Source organism: Podarcis melisellensis (genome assembly GCF_964234715.1).
Source record: "Podarcis melisellensis genome assembly, chromosome: 2".
Lineage (NCBI taxonomy): Eukaryota > Metazoa > Chordata > Lepidosauria > Squamata > Lacertidae > Podarcis > Podarcis melisellensis.
The window spans coordinates 87106462-87129038 of NC_138529.1; the positions used below are offsets into that span (position 1 = coordinate 87106462).

General features: G+C 41.3%; 1 protein-coding gene across 1 annotated transcript in view; it reads left to right on the top strand.

Moving 5' to 3' along the window:
• PLXND1 (plexin D1) overlaps window positions 1-22577 on the top strand; it is a 161491-nt gene that overhangs the window by 51667 nt on the left and 87247 nt on the right. The window contains exons 2-7 of the mRNA XM_081901289.1: window positions 1655-1831; window positions 5544-5675; window positions 12279-12379; window positions 14861-14990; window positions 19220-19394; window positions 21480-21588. Of these exons, the coding sequence (XP_081757415.1) occupies window positions 1655-1831; window positions 5544-5675; window positions 12279-12379; window positions 14861-14990; window positions 19220-19394; window positions 21480-21588 (824 nt within the window). The remainder of the gene's footprint in view (window positions 1-1654; window positions 1832-5543; window positions 5676-12278; window positions 12380-14860; window positions 14991-19219; window positions 19395-21479; window positions 21589-22577) is intronic.

Consider the following 22577-nt stretch of genomic DNA (forward strand, 5'->3'; position numbering starts at 1 on the left):
GACATTGACTTTAATAATAGTCTGAATAGGCTGAAATTTAGTGTCTTTTCGAGTTGGGGTGCGGTTTTAACATGAAAAGCGGAGGGTTTTCAGCAAGTATATGACCCAAGTCCTTTATTGGCCATTCCACTAGTGTGAATCCTTCTATGATTCATCTTGTGTGTTTCTTCAACATGCACCGTTTCCTTGCTCAGAATCTCTGACCATCTCCTGCTAGACAGCCTGTGACGGCTGACCAAAAACATTGATAAGTTGTGAAGGAGTCTTCTGTTTAGAGTCTGTTAAGTTGCTGCATTTTCCATGCTCAGTTAGAACAATTCTGTAAACCATCAAAACAAAACAGAGCTATGAAGAAAAAAAAGTTGCATATTACTCATTTGTTTCTAGTCTGAGGACTTTTTAAAAAATTCACTTGTAGCATACACTGAAGTGCTGTTTTTTTACTTAAATGGTATCTGAGCAGATTCTGAGATTAGCAGTGCAGCTGTTATTAGTTTTTATTTTCAGTGCTGCAAACTTTATTGCTTTGTTCTTTAAAAAAAAACAGCTTTGGCAAGGTTAATATTTCTTGCCTTGGAATTCAGGAAACTACTCTTACCTGAAAGATACTGACATTGCTTGTTTTCATTCCTTAAATGGACCTTGAGCCTAAAGTGCAGTAGGATAGCTATATTCCTACTGAGAAGCATGAGTTCAGAGGAGTTTATTCAATATGCTGAGGATTGCAACCTAAAACCATTGGAAAGAAATGTTAAGGGAATTAGGTTGCTTAACTTCAGTAATATTGCAGTGTTGTAAAGATATATGCAAATTTGCCAAACATAGAGGACAGAATATTTACATATGTTTAAGTCAGGGAGATGGAAAAGCCACCTGCAAGTGTGACAAAGAATAAAACCCTGTAGACTTATACAAATAATGATACGATAACCTTTTTAGTCTTTTCTCTGCATTGCATCCTGCCTGTGAGAACAAGTGCATTTGGTGCTGATGAATTCATGTATAAAGCCACTGTTTTCCCCCGTGGACTTTATGAATTTCGAGAAAATCCATCAGTGTCATGAGACTACGATACAATTTATCGGGCAAGCTATTTTGGTGACAGATTATGCAGATCTGTATTACACCAAACACTCTTTCAAACAGAAGTAGAAGATCAATCATTTTCAACTATGATTACATTAAGGCAGACAGTGACGTTCACTTTTGATAGTATTCCTGCTTTTATGGTTTTATGACCTTTTCATTTCCTACGTTACTGTTTTCTGTAATCATGTTCTAATTGTTTTATTCTTACTTGTAAATGGCCCTGGGGTGGCCTAAAAATACCTGTAATAAATAGATGGTAAGAAAAAAGGAGCCTCAAGCTGAAACCATTGACATTATATATGCTCTATACCTCTCTTGCATAGTAGTGTTATGTGGGGGGAGCAGGAAATATAGAACATGAAAAATAGATGTGTCTCTGTTTGGGAACATTGTGAAGTAATACAAAATTTGCTTCCCCTGTTAAAATCTCAGCACACCCACCCACCTCTGAGGCCACCTCCAGTGCATTGTTTGCAATGTAGAGTGCAGGGGATGCAAAAACCAAATACAGATATCTACAGTGTCCCAATACTTATTTACTAATGTATCTTTCCCCCCTTTTCAGTTGCAACCAGAACAGTTGGACTGTGGAGCAGCGCATCTCCAGCATCCATTGTCAATCCTGCAACCTATCAAGGCCAGGCCAGTGTTCACTTCGCCAGGACTTACATCAGTAGCTGTCACCAGCGTCAATAATTACACAGTCGTATTCCTGGGAACAGCCAATGGAAGACTGCTCAAGGTAAAACTTAACAGTAGTAACCAAATGGACTTCGTAGTTAATAATTGGTATATATTTACATGGTGTAATGCTTGACAATAAGTAACCACCTTTGGAAAGCTGTTTTTTAAATTGCCACCTCACCTTTATGTAGCTATCATGCTTAGTAAATTGAGTCAGGCTGGCTCAGTTCCTGAATGATTGACTGCCAAGGAGCTCCTGAATCAGAAGGAAGTGGTTTTAATGATTCATCTCCCTTCTAATGTTACGGGACGCTAAAGAACCGAAGGCATGATTTTTCAGAGAAAAGACAGAAGAAGTCCTGAGTGCTTGTGGTTGTTAAAGATTCCGTGGTGCTTTTTTGTAAACAATAAAATTGCTAATTTGTGCACTTTGGCTAAATAACAGTTTGTGCAACTGTACTTTCTAAACCCCAAATTCCCCAGCCACTTTCTTTGCATGTACAGTCATATTTGATTGTCTGACTATTTCTCTTGAAAGTTTAAGATTAATTGAATTTCAGTTGCATTTTCCACCAAACTGTACTGTTCCAAACAGGCTGATTAAGCACTGTTTAATGTGCTATCAGTGCTAAACAGTAGATAAGCACCGAACATTATGATTATCTGCAATGCCAATTATCTGGCTCGTTCAGCTCTAGCTTGTCTGTTAATCAGAGTTATCCTAGGGCATTTGCTTTCTGTACTAGCTGTTCTTTTTTTTTATCTCATAGGTGGCTGCAGGGATGTTATGAGGTCTGCTGAGTGATATTTAAGTGTTTGAAATCCCTGTATGGGAGGAACTGGGTGATCATGAAAGGCTGATATGACTGTCTGAACAACTTGGGTTAGCATTTGTGAAATGATGGCTTGTGATAGATCCTCACAATAATAGAATTATTTATTATTATTATTTCTTAAATTTGTATACTGCCCTAAACCTGTAGATTTCAGGTGTGGAGTGTAGAAATTTCCTTCACCATAAACTGGCAGTTTTATTGCCTATCCAAGCAAGGAACTGGGCCTGCCTGTGGCAGTTTAATATCTGGGGGAAATTAAAACAATACGCACACTGCCTTACCATTGACCATTCAGTTTGCTTTTGGCAGTCAAGGCCTGTTTTGAAGGGGGCAGGACTGCAGGCTGCATGTCATGTCATTGCTGTGGTAGCCAATGCAGCAGACCTATATTCTTAGTGATTGCCATCTTTGTGTGTCAGCTGGCAGGAGATAAGAGTGGGAGAGTCCAGTCCAGGCACTATGCTGCCCAGAAGTCACTCTTGCATTGGAGTGAATTGCAGTTTCCCAGCAACGGGGTAGATGATGTCATCAGCCTGAGGAGGCTGCTCTAGGAATCTCTATCACATATTTCTTAGACTACAGTTGGTCCAGGATGAGTTTTCTTCACTCCCCTTGTTATTCAGCTGTTAGCCTTCTGCTGCAGTTCTTCCACCCTTCCCTAAGTCTTTCATTCAGTCATGGACCACAATAGCTCTTGTGCCGTCACCCATTCAGTAATGTCTCAAACAAAATGCTTCCATAGACTGTTCGTCAACCTTGGGTCCCCAGATGTTATTGGGCTACAACCCCCACCATCCACAGCCAGCTGAACCAATGTCCAGGGATGATAGGAGCTGTAGTCTAACAATATCTGAGAACCCACAGTTGAAGAACAGAGCTAGACAACTGCTTAAGTGCGCCTAATGATAACTGTGTTCAGTTCAGAGTTAAGAGCATCTTGACAAAGCACTGTGGGCATAATTGTGCTGATGCAGCACACTTGATCAGACTACTGATGATGAAATTAAAGAATTCATACTTGTGCAATGTAAGATTGGCATGTTAATCCATGATTCTGTTAATTTAAACAGGAAACTCCCTCACTTGACAAGTGCACTGCACAGGCTTTCATTCTACAATAAAGAAGCAACTGGATGTTGGTTTTAAATTGCATAGTGATATACAATATCTACTAATTCTTAACTTTTAATCAGCATTTGAGGCTACAGTGCAATCAAGATGTCATTTAATATATTGTAGAAATAAATGCCCATACTTGAAGTGTTATGGCACAGCTTTTAGTTATTAACAACTTCCTCGTATGAAATGCTCCCTGTCTTGATTGGCACTTGTAAAAAAGCACATAGAGAGATACACCCTCCATTTTGAATAAATATTCCCTGATTGGTCCCCGCTATTGCTAAGCTGGAGAAGAGACGTAAACCAATGCATGTGATATGCCTGTTTCATCTGTGTCAAAACAATACATCAGGGGCCAAGATTTAAGGCACTATAATTGTCTTCAAGCCATGAACAGCCACCAGCTGCAATAACCACGGTGGGTGTATGCCCACTTGCCAAAGCAAGGTTCAGTATTGGCCAGTCAGAGTAGTCATTCAGTGGAGTTGCTACAATTGATGAGATGCCGGCCATTAAGAAAAGGAAAGGGCATTATTAGAAACCTGTTTTATATCAGTCTGGAGATAATAACACATAATGTAGAATATTAGATCAGACGAGAGGGAGGACAGAAGGGAATCCAATTTCTTTGCTTTACAAATGTTCCTAGCAGGAAGGTGGGAAAGATCTCAGAGGTCCTCTGTTTTGACATTGGCCCAGAGGCACAGGCTACGCAGCAGAGTGGTAGGCAGCCGGCATCAGAGCCAGCTCCATAGGGCAGTCGGTGCAGATTCATTCCTTACAGAGCTTGTATTCACACAATAGTAACAGATCTGCTTCCATTATCATATCAGAAAAGGCAGCCTTATCTGCTGAACCTCCATTAGAGAAAGGCTCCTGGCTGCTCTTTGCTGGGATAATTTGCTCAGATAGCTATAATCTAATTCTGCTACACAGCTGCACCACCCGCTTTTTTTTTTTTTTTTTTACCTTAGGGGCTCCTTGTTACTTGGCATTGCATACAGAATACTTGGTGTGAGTTATAATTCAGGTTTCCCATCCAAGACAAGACAGTATAAAAGGGCATAAGCAATGTTCAGCCAGCTCCCCAAGCAGCAATTATGATTTCCTATCACATAGGGAATTAATCTGATCCGGTAAGTTATAAAGTGCACCGCAGAGGGGCATTTTACAAGGGCCATTATCAATGGCATGTTCAAGAGATTCATTAATGGATAAGCAGTATGTGTAAAGCCTCAGTGCTTCTGGGGTTAGTGTTGCAGCAGCAGGGTTTCCGTGTCTGGTTTGCAGTGAATCTGCATATGACTTTTGCTTCACTGCACCCTGTAAGCTAGTGGGCGCAGCAAACTACAATCTCTGGCTTTAGCAATACATCAGAACTGGGGGTTGTGGTTTGTTTCACTCCAAATAAATCATGACGTTAAGCTAAGGTGGCTTTGGATGTAATTGTAAGCAAGGGCTGGGGAATTCTTTTGGCCCAGTGGGACAGATACTTATCAGTCCCCAACCCACAGCCACCTTTGGCAGGTGAGCAGGACAATCCATCTTTCAAGTACCTGATGTCATTGTTGGTGTGGTTTGGGGAAAACAGCCAATAGTATTACAATCTGAGTCCCCCTCCCCCCTTTTTTTTACTTTTGGGATATTCTTCATTTTAAAAACTGGTTTATTGAATCATCAAACATACAGTAATACTATGTTAATTCATGCTAACTGTTCAATTAATAACTTTCAAGTTTCTATAAACAATGATTCCCTTTCTTCATTCAAAAAACCCAAAGTGGTGGTCTTATGAAATATTTATTTCCCTGGCAGATTAATCTGAACAGTTCTATGGAGGAGATAAGCAGGGAGTCAATTACTGTGGCTTATGGTGAACCTGTCCATCCCATCATGCAGTTTGATCCTTCTGACTCCAGCTACCTGTATCTAATGACTTCCCACCAGGTAAGACTCCTTTACAGACATACCTTCTCAGTGCCATTAAGTGAGTACGGAGGAATAAACAGTGTTCTGGAGATGAGGTGATTTTTTTAAAAAGTTGTAGAAGTTTCATTCTAATCAATGAACAAGTTATGTTCATGCCTCTTTGATATGATTAATACTTTTGGGGTTTTCGTGGGTGTACAGGTCTATGCCAAGAGACTTATTTTTTTAACAACAACAAATAATCCTGGAAATAAATAATTTCGGAATATTTGTCTGCTTTAATAACTTGGTATTAAATACCTTGTTGTTAAAAAGATAAGTCTCTTGGTATAAACCTGTACACCCATGAAAACTCTAAAAGTATAGATTATATAAAAAGGGCTTGAACATAACTTGTTCAGTGATTAGAATCAAATGCTTTGGGGCAGTGGTTTTCAACCAGTGTGCCGTGGCACCCTGGGGTGCCTAGAATGATGGTCAGGGGTGCTGCAGGCAACACTGGCCTCTGTCCTTCTTTCCTTACCTCCCTCCTCTGATGTCTTCTCGTATCTCTGCCTCCCAAAGGCTTGCACAGCTGTTGGTTGCAGCAACCCTGGCTACAAGCTTAGCAGGCAAATGGTGCCTCTGGGGCTGGTCAGAGGGTGCTGGTTGCCAGGAGCTGAAGTGGCCTTAGAATAAGCAAGCAAATGGGCAAGGGAGCCCAGCCAGCCAGTCTGCCAGCCCTTGCTGTTGGGAATAGACAGGCAAGTCCCAGGCCCCTGTGGGGCAGCGTGAGGAGGCGCCTCTCTTTGGGGTGGGGGGAGGGAAGCTCAGAGACCAGGGTGGCTGCCCAGAGGACTCTCAAGAAGAGGAGGCTGAGGAAACACCCCCAAGGGAGGGTGTTCAAAAAAGGGTGAGAAGCTGTTAGCTCTGCAGGCAAGAGGTGACACAACTGGGCTCCTGAGCCCCACAGGGGTGCCACAGAAAGAACGCAGTTGATCAAGGGAGCCGTGGACTCAAAAAGGTTGGAAACCTCTGCTTTGGGGCATCACAAAAATGCACAAAAAAATGTTAACAAGACTTAAAATTTTGTTATCAATATTGATCTCATGGAACGTTAATATTATTTAGGATAATTTCACTCTGTCTCTTTAAAGGACTTTAAAAGTTTTATCTGTGTTGTTCATTCTGCATTTGGATTTTCCTGAAAGCTGAATGATAGTGGTTCCTTCCTTACTTCCTTTCCTATCTATAGTGAAAGCAAAATAATAATTATCTAGGTATCACTGAATTTCTACCACAATTTTGCCTAGAGTTTAAAGTTGTCACTACTAGAGATTTTCTCAGTACACAGTTGTACCTAATTTATTGGATACCACAGTGCATGAGCAAGAACTATTCAGCATATAAAGTGTTCTTTTCTTGTATAATCATTGCCTTCCTGTTGCCTTTAAACTGCCTAGTTGAAGAGAAACTCAAGTTTGGTATGTGCTCCAGTCATCAATGGTGCAAGCTACATTCATTCTTAATCTACTGAAACAGATGTGCAACCAATGATTTTGTACTTGGTATTTAAACTCTCCAGCTGCAATTCCCTACAGAATATCCATATATCACTGTACAGACTCTCACAAGATTCCTTTTGGGATAGTATATCATGCCATTACTGTATCCCATTAGCATTAACAAATCAAAATGGTTTACCTAGGATAGGCTTTATCATTCCGTCAAGCGCACTAAGTCTGCAAGGCATCAGGTGATATAATTTGTTTCTTCACTGGCTAATTTGGTTCTGTTTCCTTTTCTCCAGAGGTATTTAGCTTTGGGAAAATTTGTTTAGGCAAGACAAGAGGGTGTTCCGAACAATATGTCAAAAGTTTCACTTAATCTACACAAGCCAGAGCTATGGTTTGAAATTACATAATGCACCAGCCTTGCTGAAGTTATGCAGGTTTGGGTTGGGTCAAGCAACGCTGAATAGGAGGGCCTCATGGTAGCCCTATGCATGCCTCCATCATATTCTATTGAAGAAAGGTGGAACATAAATAACTAGTAAAAAATGAAGAGGAAAACCCAACTTGTTCTTTATGAATGTTAGTCCTTGAAAACATGCCTTTCTCTTGTCAATTGCTAGCATAGCATAGCATATGCTATCCGTTGGTTAGAGAAATCCCACAGCCTGCAGAATTGTCTGTTTGAGAGGTTTCACTGTGCTAACATCACTTATCACCATCTCATATCAGCTGCTGCTATCAGTGTGCGATGATACCATCCTGAAGCCTTATCGCCACCATACAGTGGCAGCAATATTCAAATTGTGTGTGAGTTCCTCCCGCCCCCATATTGTTCTATCATACCATAGGTTCTGGTTGAGTTATGTGTTAAATTTCACAAGAAGGCAAATGGAATTATGGCCATTGTCGAGAATTATGGCCATCTGAGGAGAAGCCAGAACAATGTAAAAACAATGCTTGTGAGAGTGTAAGAGGTTTATTTATGTCACTTTTGAGTTGGTTTAAATCAAGCATTTGAAGGGCGATGTGATCTCTATGTCAGATCACTCTGGGTATTCTAGCTATTACTGTTAGAATGTTGCACACAGAATCTGCACAAGATAGTGGGCAGAAGTATTCTTTGTAATTGCAAAATGGTATTGAAATTGTTCTTGTTTATTAAATTTCTCTAACACCCTTTAGCCTGGAGGGGTAAATGCTGGAACTATTTTTCACTGTCTTCTCTTCATATGGTATTTTATAATAGTTTTGAATATCTTGTCACTCAAGAGGCCACTAGTGAAATTATATGGCAGTGTTGCTTCATCCAAATAACTTTCAGCCAAATTAAATATTTATTTAAACTCTTATATGCTGCTTTATCTCATGCAGACCTTAAAGCAGTTTCCATAAAAGTGTACATAAACAACAAGAAGATCAATAAAATATCATAAAAGACAGACAACACATACATAGTAATTCATAACAATCTCATTCCACTGAACAATAGCATGAGAAAGAACCAATTTTTTGGGGGGGGGGGATAGACTTAACCTCCAAAGTTTTAAAAACAGATGAGTTTTCACCAACAGGTGAAAACCCATTAATGTTGTGGTCATTTGTGCTTCCAAGGGGAGGGAGTTTCGTAATTCCATTCCCCCCCCCAGGTGGCCCACGTCCCAGGTCCTCATATAACAAGCAACCCTCTGGACCTCTGGTAAGGCTCCCACTGCCTATCTTTGGGCTCAGGATGGGGAGAGGCATTCTGTTAAGTACCTAGGTACCAATTTGTGTATATTTAAAGTTGGCATTTTGAAATGGACTTTGTCACATAGAGGCAGCCAGTGCACATCCCACAAAAATATGATGATGGAAATGATTATAAGGATGTAAGGATCCTTATAAGGATTATAAGGATATAAGCCTACTCTTCCTTGAATATTTCCATCCCAGTCTGGGGAAGATAGGTATTACATGAGACTTCACCAAAGTCTGGCTATGCAACCAATCTGGCTATATCCTGAACCAGATCATGCTGATTTGTGCCTGGTACAAGTTGGCTCAAAGCAACTACAGAGTCGGCTAGGTGGAGCCATATTGATTTGTAGCCATTTGTGCTGATCCAGAGTTTAAAACATGCTCCAAAAAAAGCTAGATAACACTGTCTCTGAAGTATTGCATTTTCTAATTACAAGATTAGGATTTCTGAGTCCAGATTAGGTCGGATCAGGTCTGGATATATTTCTGCCAAATCAGGGAGGGATCAGGGAAACTTTACACCAGGCAGCCCTCCAGATGTTTGGGAAATACAACTTCCATCATCCCTAGCTAACAGGACCAATGGACAGGGGTGATGGGAATTGTAGTCCCAAAACATCTGGAGGGCCGAGTTTGGGGGTGCCTGCTTTACACAGACCTACATGGAAGTGTTGGTCAGCATTATTGGCAGCAGCATTCTTCACTATCCAATGTTTTTGTTTTTCACCTTTCAGCAAAAACTTCCGGAGCAGTTTACATAAAGAAATACAGAAACAATCAAATTAGAAATAAAACAGCCTAGGAGTCATAACAACAGAAGAACAAAAAGGCATTGAATTGATCCTTCAACTTTATTAAGGATGCCGTTTTCAGTAATAAGAAATCTAGACTTTTTTCTTGTCAGGCATCTTGACAATCTTCTCTTGTTCAGATCTTAATGTTCTGCATATAGAAGACAAATACCGTCTTTTAAGTAAAAGCATATAGATTTATTGCCTTACTCATCCAAAATTCCTCAACTGGGAAATAGCACTGGAATAGAATATTTAAAACAACAGAAGAACACACTGAACTGTCACTGCCGTTTCCATCTTAGATGCTTCTACAGAAACTTAGCCCACAGAAATGATCTTGCAAGACTTCTCAGAATTCTTCTGCTCTGTTTTTTTAATGAGTTTCCAGGAATGGGGATTTCTTAGATTAAATACAGAGCTGCTCCAGGGTGTGTGGGGAAGTGGGGAGGCTAAATTTGGCCAACTTAGCTTAGCTGGAGCCCATCCTTTTAATGCAGTACCTGTAGCAACAGCAGCAGCCCCCAGTGGCACTCAGGCTGGCATCTTCATGCTCACCCAGAGGCCCCTTTGCAGGGAGTCACTGAGCCTATAAAACTTACAAAAATTGGTTAGCTGAAGCAGCACATAAGCTAAAGTTGGCATGATACGGAGAAGAATTGCATGGCCTCTGTGCAAGAAGGACACATAAATTTGTGAAACATTCCATATTTTTCAAGCTATGAGTGAGTCAGAGTGCTCTCTTCTGAGCACACAGTGAATGGGTAAGAGTTGCACTTATGAAGCTGTTGTCTACTATAGATGTAAGGAGGTTAGAGGGGGAGATTGCAGGCTAAGGATTAGGAGGAAGACGGTAAAGAAAGTTAAAATGTTTTAGTCAATATTAGTGATATAAGGGGCGCGGGTGGCGCTGTGGGTTAAACCACAGAGCCTAGGACTTGCCGATCAGAAGGTCAGCGGTTCAAATCCCCGTGACGGGGTGAGCTCCCGTTGCTCAGTCCCTGCTCCTGCCAACCTAGCAGTTCAAAAGCACGTCAAAGTGCAAGTAGATAAATAGGTACCGCTCCGGTGGGAAGGGAAACGGAATTTGCGTGCGCTGCTCTGGTTCGCCAGAAGCAGCTTCGTCATGCTGGCCACATGACCCGGAAGCTGTACGCCGGCTCCCTCGGCCAAGAAAGCGAAATGAGCACTGCAACCCCAGAGTCGGCCACGACTGGACCTAATGGTCAGGGGTCCCTTTACCTTTACCTTAGTGATGTTCTATATTTCTTAAAACAAAGTTAAAATGTTATGAGACATGAATAACGGGTGGACGTTTCACTTGATGAGAGTAAGCACTTCCATTACTTGATCTTAAAGTAAAGATTTCGGTTATAAATCCACCTGTGTGTGGGATTGCTTTATGTGACGCATAAAGTTTAAATCTCAGAATTTTCAAAGGGGTGAGGTGGCGGCAGCAGGTGGAGGGGAGATTGTAGTGAAGCACAAAAGAGGAGACTGGATGCTTACTCCTTCCTGGGTGGGTGCCTGTTGCGGCTCTCGCACTCGGCCGCCATCCCCGGGCAATGAGAACAGAGTGCACATGGCCGGGCGGCCATTAGGGAAATTCCTCCTGCCGCCTGGACATCCGGCTGAAGTTCCTGACTGCTGCACCATCTCAAATGGGCCAATCAGTGGCCTCCCTTGTGGGTGTGCCTCACAGGCTGATAGCGCATTGGCTGCACGCCTGCCCTCGGTGAGGCATAAAAGCCGACAGCGCAAAACACAAAAAAGAAGAATGCACTTGTCTGCTGAATCACCCTATACTCGCTACAGATGGCCCTGGTAATAACCAATCACTCATTTATTTATGCAACCTTGTATAAATCTGGTTGTAGGTGTAAGAGAGCATTCCCAACTCAGAATAGCACACAGGAGAGAAGGCTTTCTCCTAGGAGATCAGATTTGAACCAAAGTGAGGAATTTATAGCTCATTAGCTTGTTCTGGACTGGGACGCGGGTGGCGCTGTGGGTTAAACCACAGAGGCTGCGACTTGCCGATCAGAAGGTCGGCGGTTCGAATCCCCGCAACAGGGTGAGCTCCCGTTGCTCTGTCCCAGCTCCTGCCAACCTAGCAGTTTGAAAGAACGTCAAAGTGCAAGTGGATAAATAGGTACCGCTCCAGCGGGAAGGTAAATGGCGTTTCCGTGCGCTGCTCTGGTTCGCCAGAAGTGGCTTAGTCATGCTGGCCACATGACCCGGAAGCTGTACTCCGGCTCTCTCGGCCAATAAAGTGAGATGAGCGCCGCAACCCCAGAGTTGGTCACGACTGGACCTAATGGTCAGGGGTCCTTTTACCTTTACCTTTTGCTTGTTCTAGGGCCTGTCTTTAAAAACTGCTAGGGTTGCTAACACTTTCTTCTTAAAGGTCTCTTGCAGCAGAGTGTTCTATCGCGATCTATGCTAATAGTTAAAGACCTCTGTGGTGACAATAACCTATGACATAAAACAATAATGTTAATAAACTGTGGTTTCCTTCTTTCCTATTAATAAACTAATTCCTCTCTGAAAGCTTTTTTAAATAAAAAATATTATTCTCTTGGACCTCTGTTATTATGCAGATAGCCCGTGTGAAAGTAGCTGCCTGTGATCAATATACCACATGTACAGAGTGCTTGGCTGCAGCCGATGCTTACTGTGGATGGTGCACCTTGGAGACCAGGTGGGTATTTTTGTACACTACATGCCTCTTAGTAATAGGCTGCTCTGTGCAGAAAATAATTGTGTGTTGTTGAGGGAAATCACTAGTCTTTTTTATTTCATTACTCTGCTTCTGCTCTTTTGACAAGATTAGGGTTGTTTGATAGCAGTCTTCAAAAGTCATTTCTAATTTTAATAGCTCATTTTGAAGAAATCATTGCCGTGGCTGAAACCTAAGCATTCAAAAGCCATTTAAAAAATATCTTGTAAACAAGGTACACTTTTCACAAGTGTAATTTCATAATTCATAATTCAAACACATAATTGTTTATGGGAAAATAATAATACTTTACAAAATAAAAATTATGAGATGCTGAGTTTGACAAGAATAAAAAGCATCTCTAATTAAAACCAGTATAGAAGTGCTTTGTCATCTGTATTTCTATTATCGTACCGTAAAATAGAAGATCTGTGAAGAGACCTTTCAAGGTCCTTTTCAAGTGGCTTCCTTTAAGCAGGGGACCAAAATCCTAGGAACATTTCTTTGATAACACATATACCTGAAAATTAAGATTATTTTAAAACATGTTGCTAGGTAATATTTTGAAGGGACAGCATAGGACTAAATGGCCGAGTGTTCTTTCTTTTTTCCTTTGTCAAATACAATGTCCACTGTAACCATGGGATTCAAGAGTGAAGCTAACAGGATTACACCACCCCTTGGGAAAATGATAAGAGTATTTTACAACTGAATATTGTTGGTCTTATTCTGAGCACAGTACCTACAATCAGGTCATGTGCAATCTGTAGTCTTGATAATAATAATAAAAAAAATTAAGTAAGTTTGTAAGCTATAGGTCTTGAAAACATGAAATCAGCATCCCCCGCCCCAAGAACTGAACTAATGGTCCCAATTTAATGGTTTAGCAGAGGGAGCAAGGTCAGGCATAGGCTATATATTACGGGCAATCGCCATGTCCCAGAACAACATATCCTCATAAAAGGTAAAGGTACCCCTGCCCGTACGGGCCAGTCTTGACAGACTCTGGGGTTGTGCGCCCATCTCACTTAAGAGGCCAGGGGCCAGCGCTGTCCGGAGACACTTCCGGGTCACATGGCCAGTGTGACATCGCTGCTCTGGCGAGCCAGAGCTGCACACGGAAACGCCGTTTACCTTCCCGCTGGTAAGCGGTCCCTATTTATCTACTTGCACCCGGAGGTGCTTTCGAACTGCTAGGTTGGCAGGCGCTGGGACCGAGCAGCGGGAGCGCACCCCGCAGCAGGGATTCGAACCGCCGACCTTTCGATCAGCAAGTCCTAGGCGCTGAGGCTTTAACCCACAGCGCCACCTGTGTCCCTGATATCATATCCTCATAAAACCCTGCAATTCTCTAAGCAGTAAAATAGTCTGATGAACAAGAATAAGCTAGATAGCTCTGCCCTACTTGCCAAACATTAGATCAAAGTTTTTTCCTAAGGCTGTGCAGAAGGACATGGGAGGGAGAGTGCCTGCCTTGCCCATCAGAGCATGTGTGGAAAGAATTTCCCTCCAGCTCTGAAAGGAAGATCTCTAGAAGGTTCTGTAGGTGGAGAACCTAATCATGCAACTTCATGGATGACTACTTGAAGAATGTCAATTGGAGATTAGCAACAGCTCTTTATTTTTACTGCCACATATTATGTGCGGTTTTGAACAGTTCAAAAACTGGCCAAACTCACCCAACTTCACATAGGTTGCTAGTTTGCCACGTCATAGGAACGTAAGAAGTTGCCGTCTACTGAGTGAGACGATTAGCCCATCTGGTTCAGTATTGTCAACCCTGTTTGGCACCAGCTCTCCAGGGTTTCAGGCAAGAGTCTCTCCCACTTGAGGATCGAACTTCGGACCTTCTGCATGCCAAGCCTAGATGCTCTACCACTGAGCTATGGCACTTCCCTTTCAGGAGTAATGCTACAACTAATAAGAATCCTGCCGCTCTCTCAAGCCTTTCCTAACTCAATCATAGGGGCAAAAGACTAAACAGAAGTATTTATAGGAAACAAGCCAGAACATAGTAAAGATAACCAAGGCAGAACAATCAATTTAGTTTGCTGGAACAATATATTTATTTTAAGGGGAAATCTGATAAAACAGAAATAGAACATGCAGGGGAGGGGGAGAAAGTAACGTTCATGGCTAGCTGATACACTGTCTCCTCTGAGTCTGCTAAGCCAACATAGTTCAAAAGCTTAATTTCTGGTTTCCATGGGTTTATGAGTCGATTTTTCAGCATCAGACACAGAATAAGAGTATGCGGGAAAGCATAATGTGTAAAGTATCTCTCAATTTTGTCTCTTGTGCACTTGGGTGTTGAAGCTAAAATGTTTATATCATGGAGATCATGTTGATTATATAAAATGGATGCTAGCGCCGTGAAAAATATGAGGAGGGTTGCAGTTCTCCCGGCAACATTATTAATAATTTTGAGGGTCTGGGGTCATGACTGTTTTTTAATTGTTTTAGGTGTTCCCTGCAACATGAGTGCGCTAATTCTTCTGAACCCAATTTCTGGATAAGTGCCAGCGAAGGAGTGCAGCAGTGTCCGTCAATGACCATACTACCCTCAGAAATAAACATCGAGAAGGAGAACAAAGTACGTCAAATGAGAATTGCGCTATTTGTTGATATTGTGTCGTAAGCAGTGGGATTTATTCTAAACCATTCTAAGTGGAACCTGCAAAAAAAAAAAAATGGTTTGGTGTGATGCTCAGGGTTCCAAACAGCCATGGAAACACCACTCCTTTCCCTCTCTGCCCCAATTTTCTATCCCCACTTCAACCGTCAGCATTCCGCTGCCACTGAGCATGCTCAGTCCCCATTAGGCTGTTTTGGAGGATCTGCCCCATTAGCCCCCCCCCCCACGCCGAGACTTTTGTACTTTGCAAACTTTTGGTTTTCCTGAGTCTGCAGATACAACCCTCTTGTGGGTGGGTTGTGCTGTTTTGGTTGCATAATGACCCAAGCCACCTCTGAGCTTCAGAAATTATGAGGGAAAGTTGAACCAGCAGCAAAACATTGCAGTGCATAGAGTGCTTTGGTTCCAGCCAGCCATGTCCTCTTTCAGAATACTTCCATTTTATCCCAGTTTCCTTTTCTTCTCCACAACAGCATTCCATGGCGACTGAGTATGCTGCACCCTCATGAAACTGTTTCACCCCTTTTTTCCTCCCTCAGGTATTTTCCATAAATACTTTTATCTACACCTGTAAACCATGGGGTTTCCACAAGCCTGCAGGAACCATAATCACACCAGCAACTGTGTTTGCTATTATTAGAAGAAGAGAACTTTGCAATCTGACTTTTATGTATGCTGGTAGGCATACATCACTTGTCTTTGTTGTTATCAGACTTCAGGTGCAGCCAGGGGCATCTTCAACTGTGTGCATTTTAAATAGATGTCACCAGTGGTGCTCTCCAGCAAAATTACCGCAGCTTGTTCTTTCATTCTGTACCCCTCCCCATTTTTGTCACTTTCCGCCCCTGCCACCAACAGTCTGTCAGTGTTCCATGCACGTTGAGCATACTGAGTCCTCCATTTCTTTCCTCCTATGTTTTTTCCTCATTTTTTTGGGGGAAATTGGGTTTTTTGTGAGAGGCACCCATCCTCTCACAGTATCCAACCTACATGAAATTATTTGTTTTATCCATGAGTTTCCATGGTTTCTCTTTGTTACCGTACTGGCCTGAACATAAGCGGTTTTTCCCAAATTTTGACCATGAAAAGTTAAAGTGCATCTTAAATTCGTGACCTTACAAAAATTGGCTTTTACAATGTCGCAGCTGAAACAGATATACGGTAAAACGGAACGGGTGTGAATGCCTGTGGAATTTTAAGGGAGCTGCTTATATTTGGGCCAATACGGTACATCCTTGGGGACATTTTTAAAAAAGGCTTCTCAGTATGAACCAGGAAGTGACCTTTCTTGACAATGTGATGATTCTATCCTTTATGGGTTGTATCTGACTAAGTGAAACTCAGAGCACACCCCCATGGAAATCAATTGACCTAAGCTGGTCTACTCTGAGTTAGAACTAATCAGATTCTGAGTAGGGATTGACAGGATCAGACTCCATTCCATCTGCCCCCTCCACCCCCACACATCTCACCCCCATTGTTATGGGTTTTTCTTCTCAGTCTCTCAGTGCTTCAAGCCACTGAGTTCTCATGGGGCTGTTTGGGGAGTTTTCATTTTTTTCTTTTCAAAGAGTTTTTGAGCAACAGCAAACCTTGGGGTTACCGCAGGTCTGCCATTGCATCACCCTTTTGCACAGACAGTACGATTTTGGCTACAGAATGGTGCACATTTGAAGACTTGAATCACTATTAGAAGGAATGTTTACCATGTTACCGCCTCTGAAAGTTGAGACAGCACTGGTAATTTTGGATTTTTTGACTCTGTGAAGCAGCAATTTCATTCAAAATATTGCACCTATGGAATCAAGTAGTCTTTGGGCCATAGCTGTCCACGCAGAGGAAGTCGCATCGTGTTGTCAGTGTCGTCCCTGTGCAAGGAGGAACTGGCTTAACATACCACTCAGGCCAAGTCTAAAGAGAGTACTGCCTGAACACAAAAGGCTGAACCAGTTGAACTGATGAAAATTTGAAGTTTAAATATTCAGCATACCTATTTGCACATAAACATCAGTTTGACATTTCAGAGTTAAAATGGTTTTTCACTTTTTTGAAGCCTTTTGTCAAATCATTTCCCAAGATTTCTTTTCTGCTGAAGAAACTATGCCTAAATGATGATTGGTTCTATGTGGTAATATAATTATTCATAACATAATATAATTGTGATAATGGGCCACTTTTAGCTAATGTGCAAATAACTCTGGATGTGCATTCTGCTGAACTCAGTGGGGATTTCTCCTGAGTAGTTACGTGCAGGATTGTACTGTTAATGACACAAGGCTAGTACTGTGGTACATTTCACTGGACGAAGAGTGTAGATGCCTTTAGCACTGAATGCTAAGCAGACTTGAACTTATTTATGTTTAAGAACAGCATCATCTGCACTTCCCTGGAGTTTGAGGGGAGTATGGTTTGAATGACAAATCCAAAGACCTTTGCTGGTTGCCAGTAAACTGCAGAAGATTTTTGTTCAACTTCTGTCATTCCTCTCTGGAGATCAGGATTAGCTTACTATAAGAGCCAGTAAATAATTAAACCATTTCCCCTAGAAACCTCTAACCCTTTACACAACTGCATTCATAATGTTTAAATAAACCAACAAACATTCACTTAAAGTTTATTTTTTAGGGCTAGTAAGCTACTGCTTCCTGGCTCTTCAGTAAAAAGCACACAATGGAAATTATGTTAATTAATACATTTAGCTTAATCTTTCAGCTTTGAATTTGTGAAATAGCTTTTCGTAGATTTCCGTTAGTGAAACAGAAACCTCTTCAGTTCTGTTGCACCGATCAGGTGGGGTGAATTACATTATGCTGCCAGATTGTGTACTAGTAGAACAGATTTATTGATCACACTCCTTTTCAGTTGCACTTGATTAGCCACCACTGGAATGCTACAGCAGCACACCAGAGCAGGTTGCTTTGCTGCATTCCATCCCCTCTCCCAAGACTAGAGCTTTGGCCCCTTAGGAATTATGTCTCCTACAGTGTGGCGTTCTGTTTTTCAGTTCCACTTTTCACTGGTTCTGAAAGGGAGGTTCACGCAACACTCCGAGACAGAGGGGTGAGGATGGTTACAAGACCTCATGCATCAGTTCTTCCCCACTGATGTGCACCTTGGTTATTCCTCCACCCTGTGGCTTGCGTAGGATGAGTGGTATAGGAAAGGGCTTTCCGCAAGTACTGTCTGATGTACACACAGCTCAGCATTGGAAAGGACCCTGATTGAGCCAAAGTGCCCTACATAGAGAAGTTCTATCCATGAACATCAGTATCTGGGAAGCATCCTTTTCTAACACCATCCAAATATGCAGACATCAGGGAAGTGTTCCTGCTGTGTGCACTGACAGCAAGAGGTGTGGCCATTGTGCATGGGCAAAGGGGTGGATTTGGTACACGTGAATCCACTTCACTTGATAAGCAACTGGCTGGGGAGAGTCCACACAATATTTTTGCTGCTTATTGAGGCTGTAGGTTGTATCCAGCATGGATACAGTCTTACTCCAATTGGTCTTACTCCATTTCATTGAAATGAATGAACCTGATTAATAGGTATATTACTTCCAATGGGTCTACTCTCAGTAAATGTAGTAGGATGCAACTATGTATGTTGTGTGTGTGCATATGTGTGTGTGCGCGCGCATATATATATATATATGTGTGTGTGTGTGTGTGTGTGTGTGTATATATATATATATATATATATATAATTTATATATTAATATTGTTCCAAAACACTTCAGGGCTTTTTAAAAGGAAAAAAATGTTTATGCTAATTAATTGGAAAATAAATTTAAATAAGTATACTTTTTTGTCCCCAAGCAAAATGTTTCTACTAACTTCCTTTTTCAAAATGTCCAAATAGAAATTGCAATAAAAACCTAAGAGAAAACAATGTTACTAGCCAAGAATAAGTCTCCTTCATCGACTGCTTATTACCTTTCTGAAAGCTGTACGAGTTTAGCCATGCTTTCCATACATTATTTTCCAGCTGACAAATATTATGCAAAATGAAAAATCAGTTGTAGCCATTTGTTTCCTAAACCAGATAGTCGATGCAATTCAAAATTCTGTATGTCTTCTTCTTCTTCTTCTTCTTCTTCTTCTTCTTCTTCTTCTTCTTCTTCTTCTTCTTCTTCTTCTTCTTCTTCTTTTTTGTAGCAATAACTCAATATTTTTTGTCTGTATTAGGGCATGATAATCCAAATAAATGGGAATATTCCAAGTTTGAATGGAATGGAGATGTCTTGCAATTATGGAAATAATATATCCACTGTAGCTAAAGTTGCTGCCCACTCCTGGAGCCAGTTTGTTTATTGCAATTTTCTTCCTAGAGAAAAATATCCAGCCTTCCCATACAATCAAGGTATGTAACAAAGAATAGAGACAACATGCTTTAAAAATAAATAAATTCAGAGCAGTTGTGACTTTGACTTGGAAACTCCACTATTTCTGTAGTCATTCATAATTATTTGATATGGAAAACTGGGTTACTGCGTGAAATATCTGTGTGTGTTCATTTATGTGTGAGCATTATCAAGGAAATATTGAAGTCCTCATGTGTACTACCTTGCTAGGTTTTGACCACAATCCTGTGAACTCTGTAACAACAAGAAGAAGATGTTGCCAGGGGAAAACACAATATCTGCTACCTTGCTATATCATGCAGGTTCAGACAATTCCTTTTTGAAGATCCAGTATGACTTTGGATACATGGTGGTTGTCACAGAGTCCTCAGGTTGAATATCACTATAGATGCATGGTAGAGAAGGATGTGCATATTTGTTCCTAAATCATGCAAATAGTATAAGTGCATATAAGAACCAGTTCGTGGTGATAAGCGCACCACAAGCATGGTGTTAAGTCTTAGGCGTGTTCATATATGTCTTGAATATATTGGAATTTGCAGCTCACCATCTCCTGTCAAATATAAATCAACCCAGGAAGTACGGAGCTGTGATTTCGGCACATGCTAGAGCATCTGCAACACCAGCCTTGATGGGAGAAAAAAGTCTCAATTAATGGTGACTTCATTTGTCATCGCCATATCCAAATGGTGGTATGGATTCCCTCTGGCCTTAGCAACCACCTCTTTCCTCCATCTGGTATTGATTGCTGGACCTTGACAATTCATGAATGCCACACTTGTGCATTATGTTGCAATTTTCCATATGCCAGGCACCTGTAAAGTTCTGCGGGGAACTGCCAGCCTTTCCCCCTCGGCGCAGCTGTGTCTTCAACAGCTGTGTGATTAGCAGAAATTCTGCAGGAGAAGCATTTCCAGACATGCAAAGCCATTGGGAAAAGCTTTACCTGCTGATTAACTGCTTGCCATGTGGCTTTCTGCTCATTAGCCAGCAGTTGCCAAGCACGGTTAGTCAGTCTAAATGTGGCCTAGTTCTAATCACTTGTAATACTTTGCAACTCTGTGCTTAACTGAAATAGTATTTTGTATCTTGTGGGTGTTTTTGGTACTCTGATGTTGAATAAGTAATTGTGTAGAATTTTGTATCCTAACTTCTTGAGTATAGCACATGAACTTTGCCACAATGAACCAAGTCAGATGATTAGCTTATTTCTGTAAAATAAATCTCTGCGACCTTCAGATTGGAGGATTCCCTGGGCATCCTGTTAGGGTAGACATGTGTGGAAGATAAAATGCTTCAGAACTTATGAAATGTTTTCTTACTAATGCATTATTTTCTCACAGGTGTATTAATGTTTGGTACCAAATTTTCCTTCATGCCCATGGGGCCCCTCCAGACGGGTGTTTTATTGCAAGTCTATTCTGTAGCATGGTCTTGACACAATAATAGTAGTGGTGGATTTATCCTGCTTTATTAGTTGTTCTGCAGTGCTTCCCCAATTACAGCCTGGATGAACTATAGTGCAACAAGCACAGGACAAAAAACCCACCCAAGAATATTTGGGGTATGAGAGGTTATGGGATTTTATCAGCAGGTTGCTGAAAATGCATTGACTAGAAAGGAAGCAGTATGACATTCTCAGAACCTTTGCAGGCATAAATAGTATTGAAAGTGAGATCACATATGACCAACCTGATAGCATCATGAGCACAAACCATCATGAATGTGCAATAAAAGGGGGTTACATGCGAAAAGCAGAACCCAGCAGCTTTATTTGTTCTATATGTTACATGTCACCCCAATTTCCTCCAGGAAACACAAATCCCACTGCTAACATCAGTGTTACACACTACCCCCTTGTTGTGTGACTACCTAGTTTGGAGAAATAGAGTTGAAAGCTGTAATTTTAAGTGAAGAGAAACTTTTGAGTTTGGGGGGGAAGGCAAACTGAGGACTTGCGTCCCCTGGGAAAAGAAACAGTTTTGAGACAACCCGCCCAGGCATTTATCTTGTCTTGAAAGCTTAGAAAGATATAAAAGCAACTCTCTTGTGATCTGGTATATTTTGGCTTGTTTTCCCCGCAGATCATGTGATTGTTCAAACTGCTGTACAGGTCAACGGCAAAAATATTGTGTGGGCCAATTTCACCATCTATGACTGCAAGAGAACTGGAAACATTTATCCAAAGACAGCGTAAGTGATCTCATGGTCTGTAAATTACAGTGGAGGGGAGATGGCAGCTTGCTGACAAACAGTAGGTTGCTTGGCTATGACTTGCATCAGAATCTGACATTGGGAAACCCTTTCCGTGTTTTGTTTTGTTTTCGGTAGGGGAGAGATTGTGTATTAGGTAGTCCTAAAAAAAAAAAGTACATTCATCACCCAGGAGCAATTATTATAGAGGGTTAACTAAGCAGGAACCACTTAGTTGTCAACCAGATATTTTAGACCCTGGGCAGGATTTGGCAGGGAAGTCTGTGCAGCTTGCCAAGATTCACAGAGAAAGGGTCTTAGAGCATTTCAGACCATCTGGACAATTTTGACAGCTTTTGGCATTTTTTCCTTTCAAGTTTCTTAAACGTGTTTAATATTTTATTTCATTTTATCTGAAAGCTTTAGTGTTAACCCTCAGAAGTCTGCTTGATTTTCAGGAGATAAATTCTATGTATTAATAGACTGATCAATCTATTGTAAAACAAAATACAATTTCCCAGGATTCAGTAAACATAGTGAGCATGAAGGTTATGCAGCTCATGGAGCTGTGGAAATAACTAGGTGTTAGCTTTTCAGGCCTGGTTTTTCTTCCACTATCCCTAGGAATTTCTCTTCCATGTGCTTGCAGATCATGCTCTTTAACCAATCAACCTTTGGAGACAACTTTTAGGGATAGTTACAGCAGTATGTGAAATGGTATTACTTCAGTACAATTTCAAGAGCCGATCAACTGTTCTGTTGAATGGATTATCAGCCCTGGAGTTGGACACAGTTGGTTCCCCAAGTATAACCATCCCTTTTGTTTTGTTTATAGGAAGGGGGATATATTCTGCAGGAAGCCTCAAAGGAAACAGTAATTAAGGGATGTGAAGAGGCAGTTGTGGATGTGCAAAGTTAAAAGGATATGGGTTTTGAAGGCAGTATAGAGTTAACGACTTAGAGGAACAGATTCACTCTCCTTCTAGAAT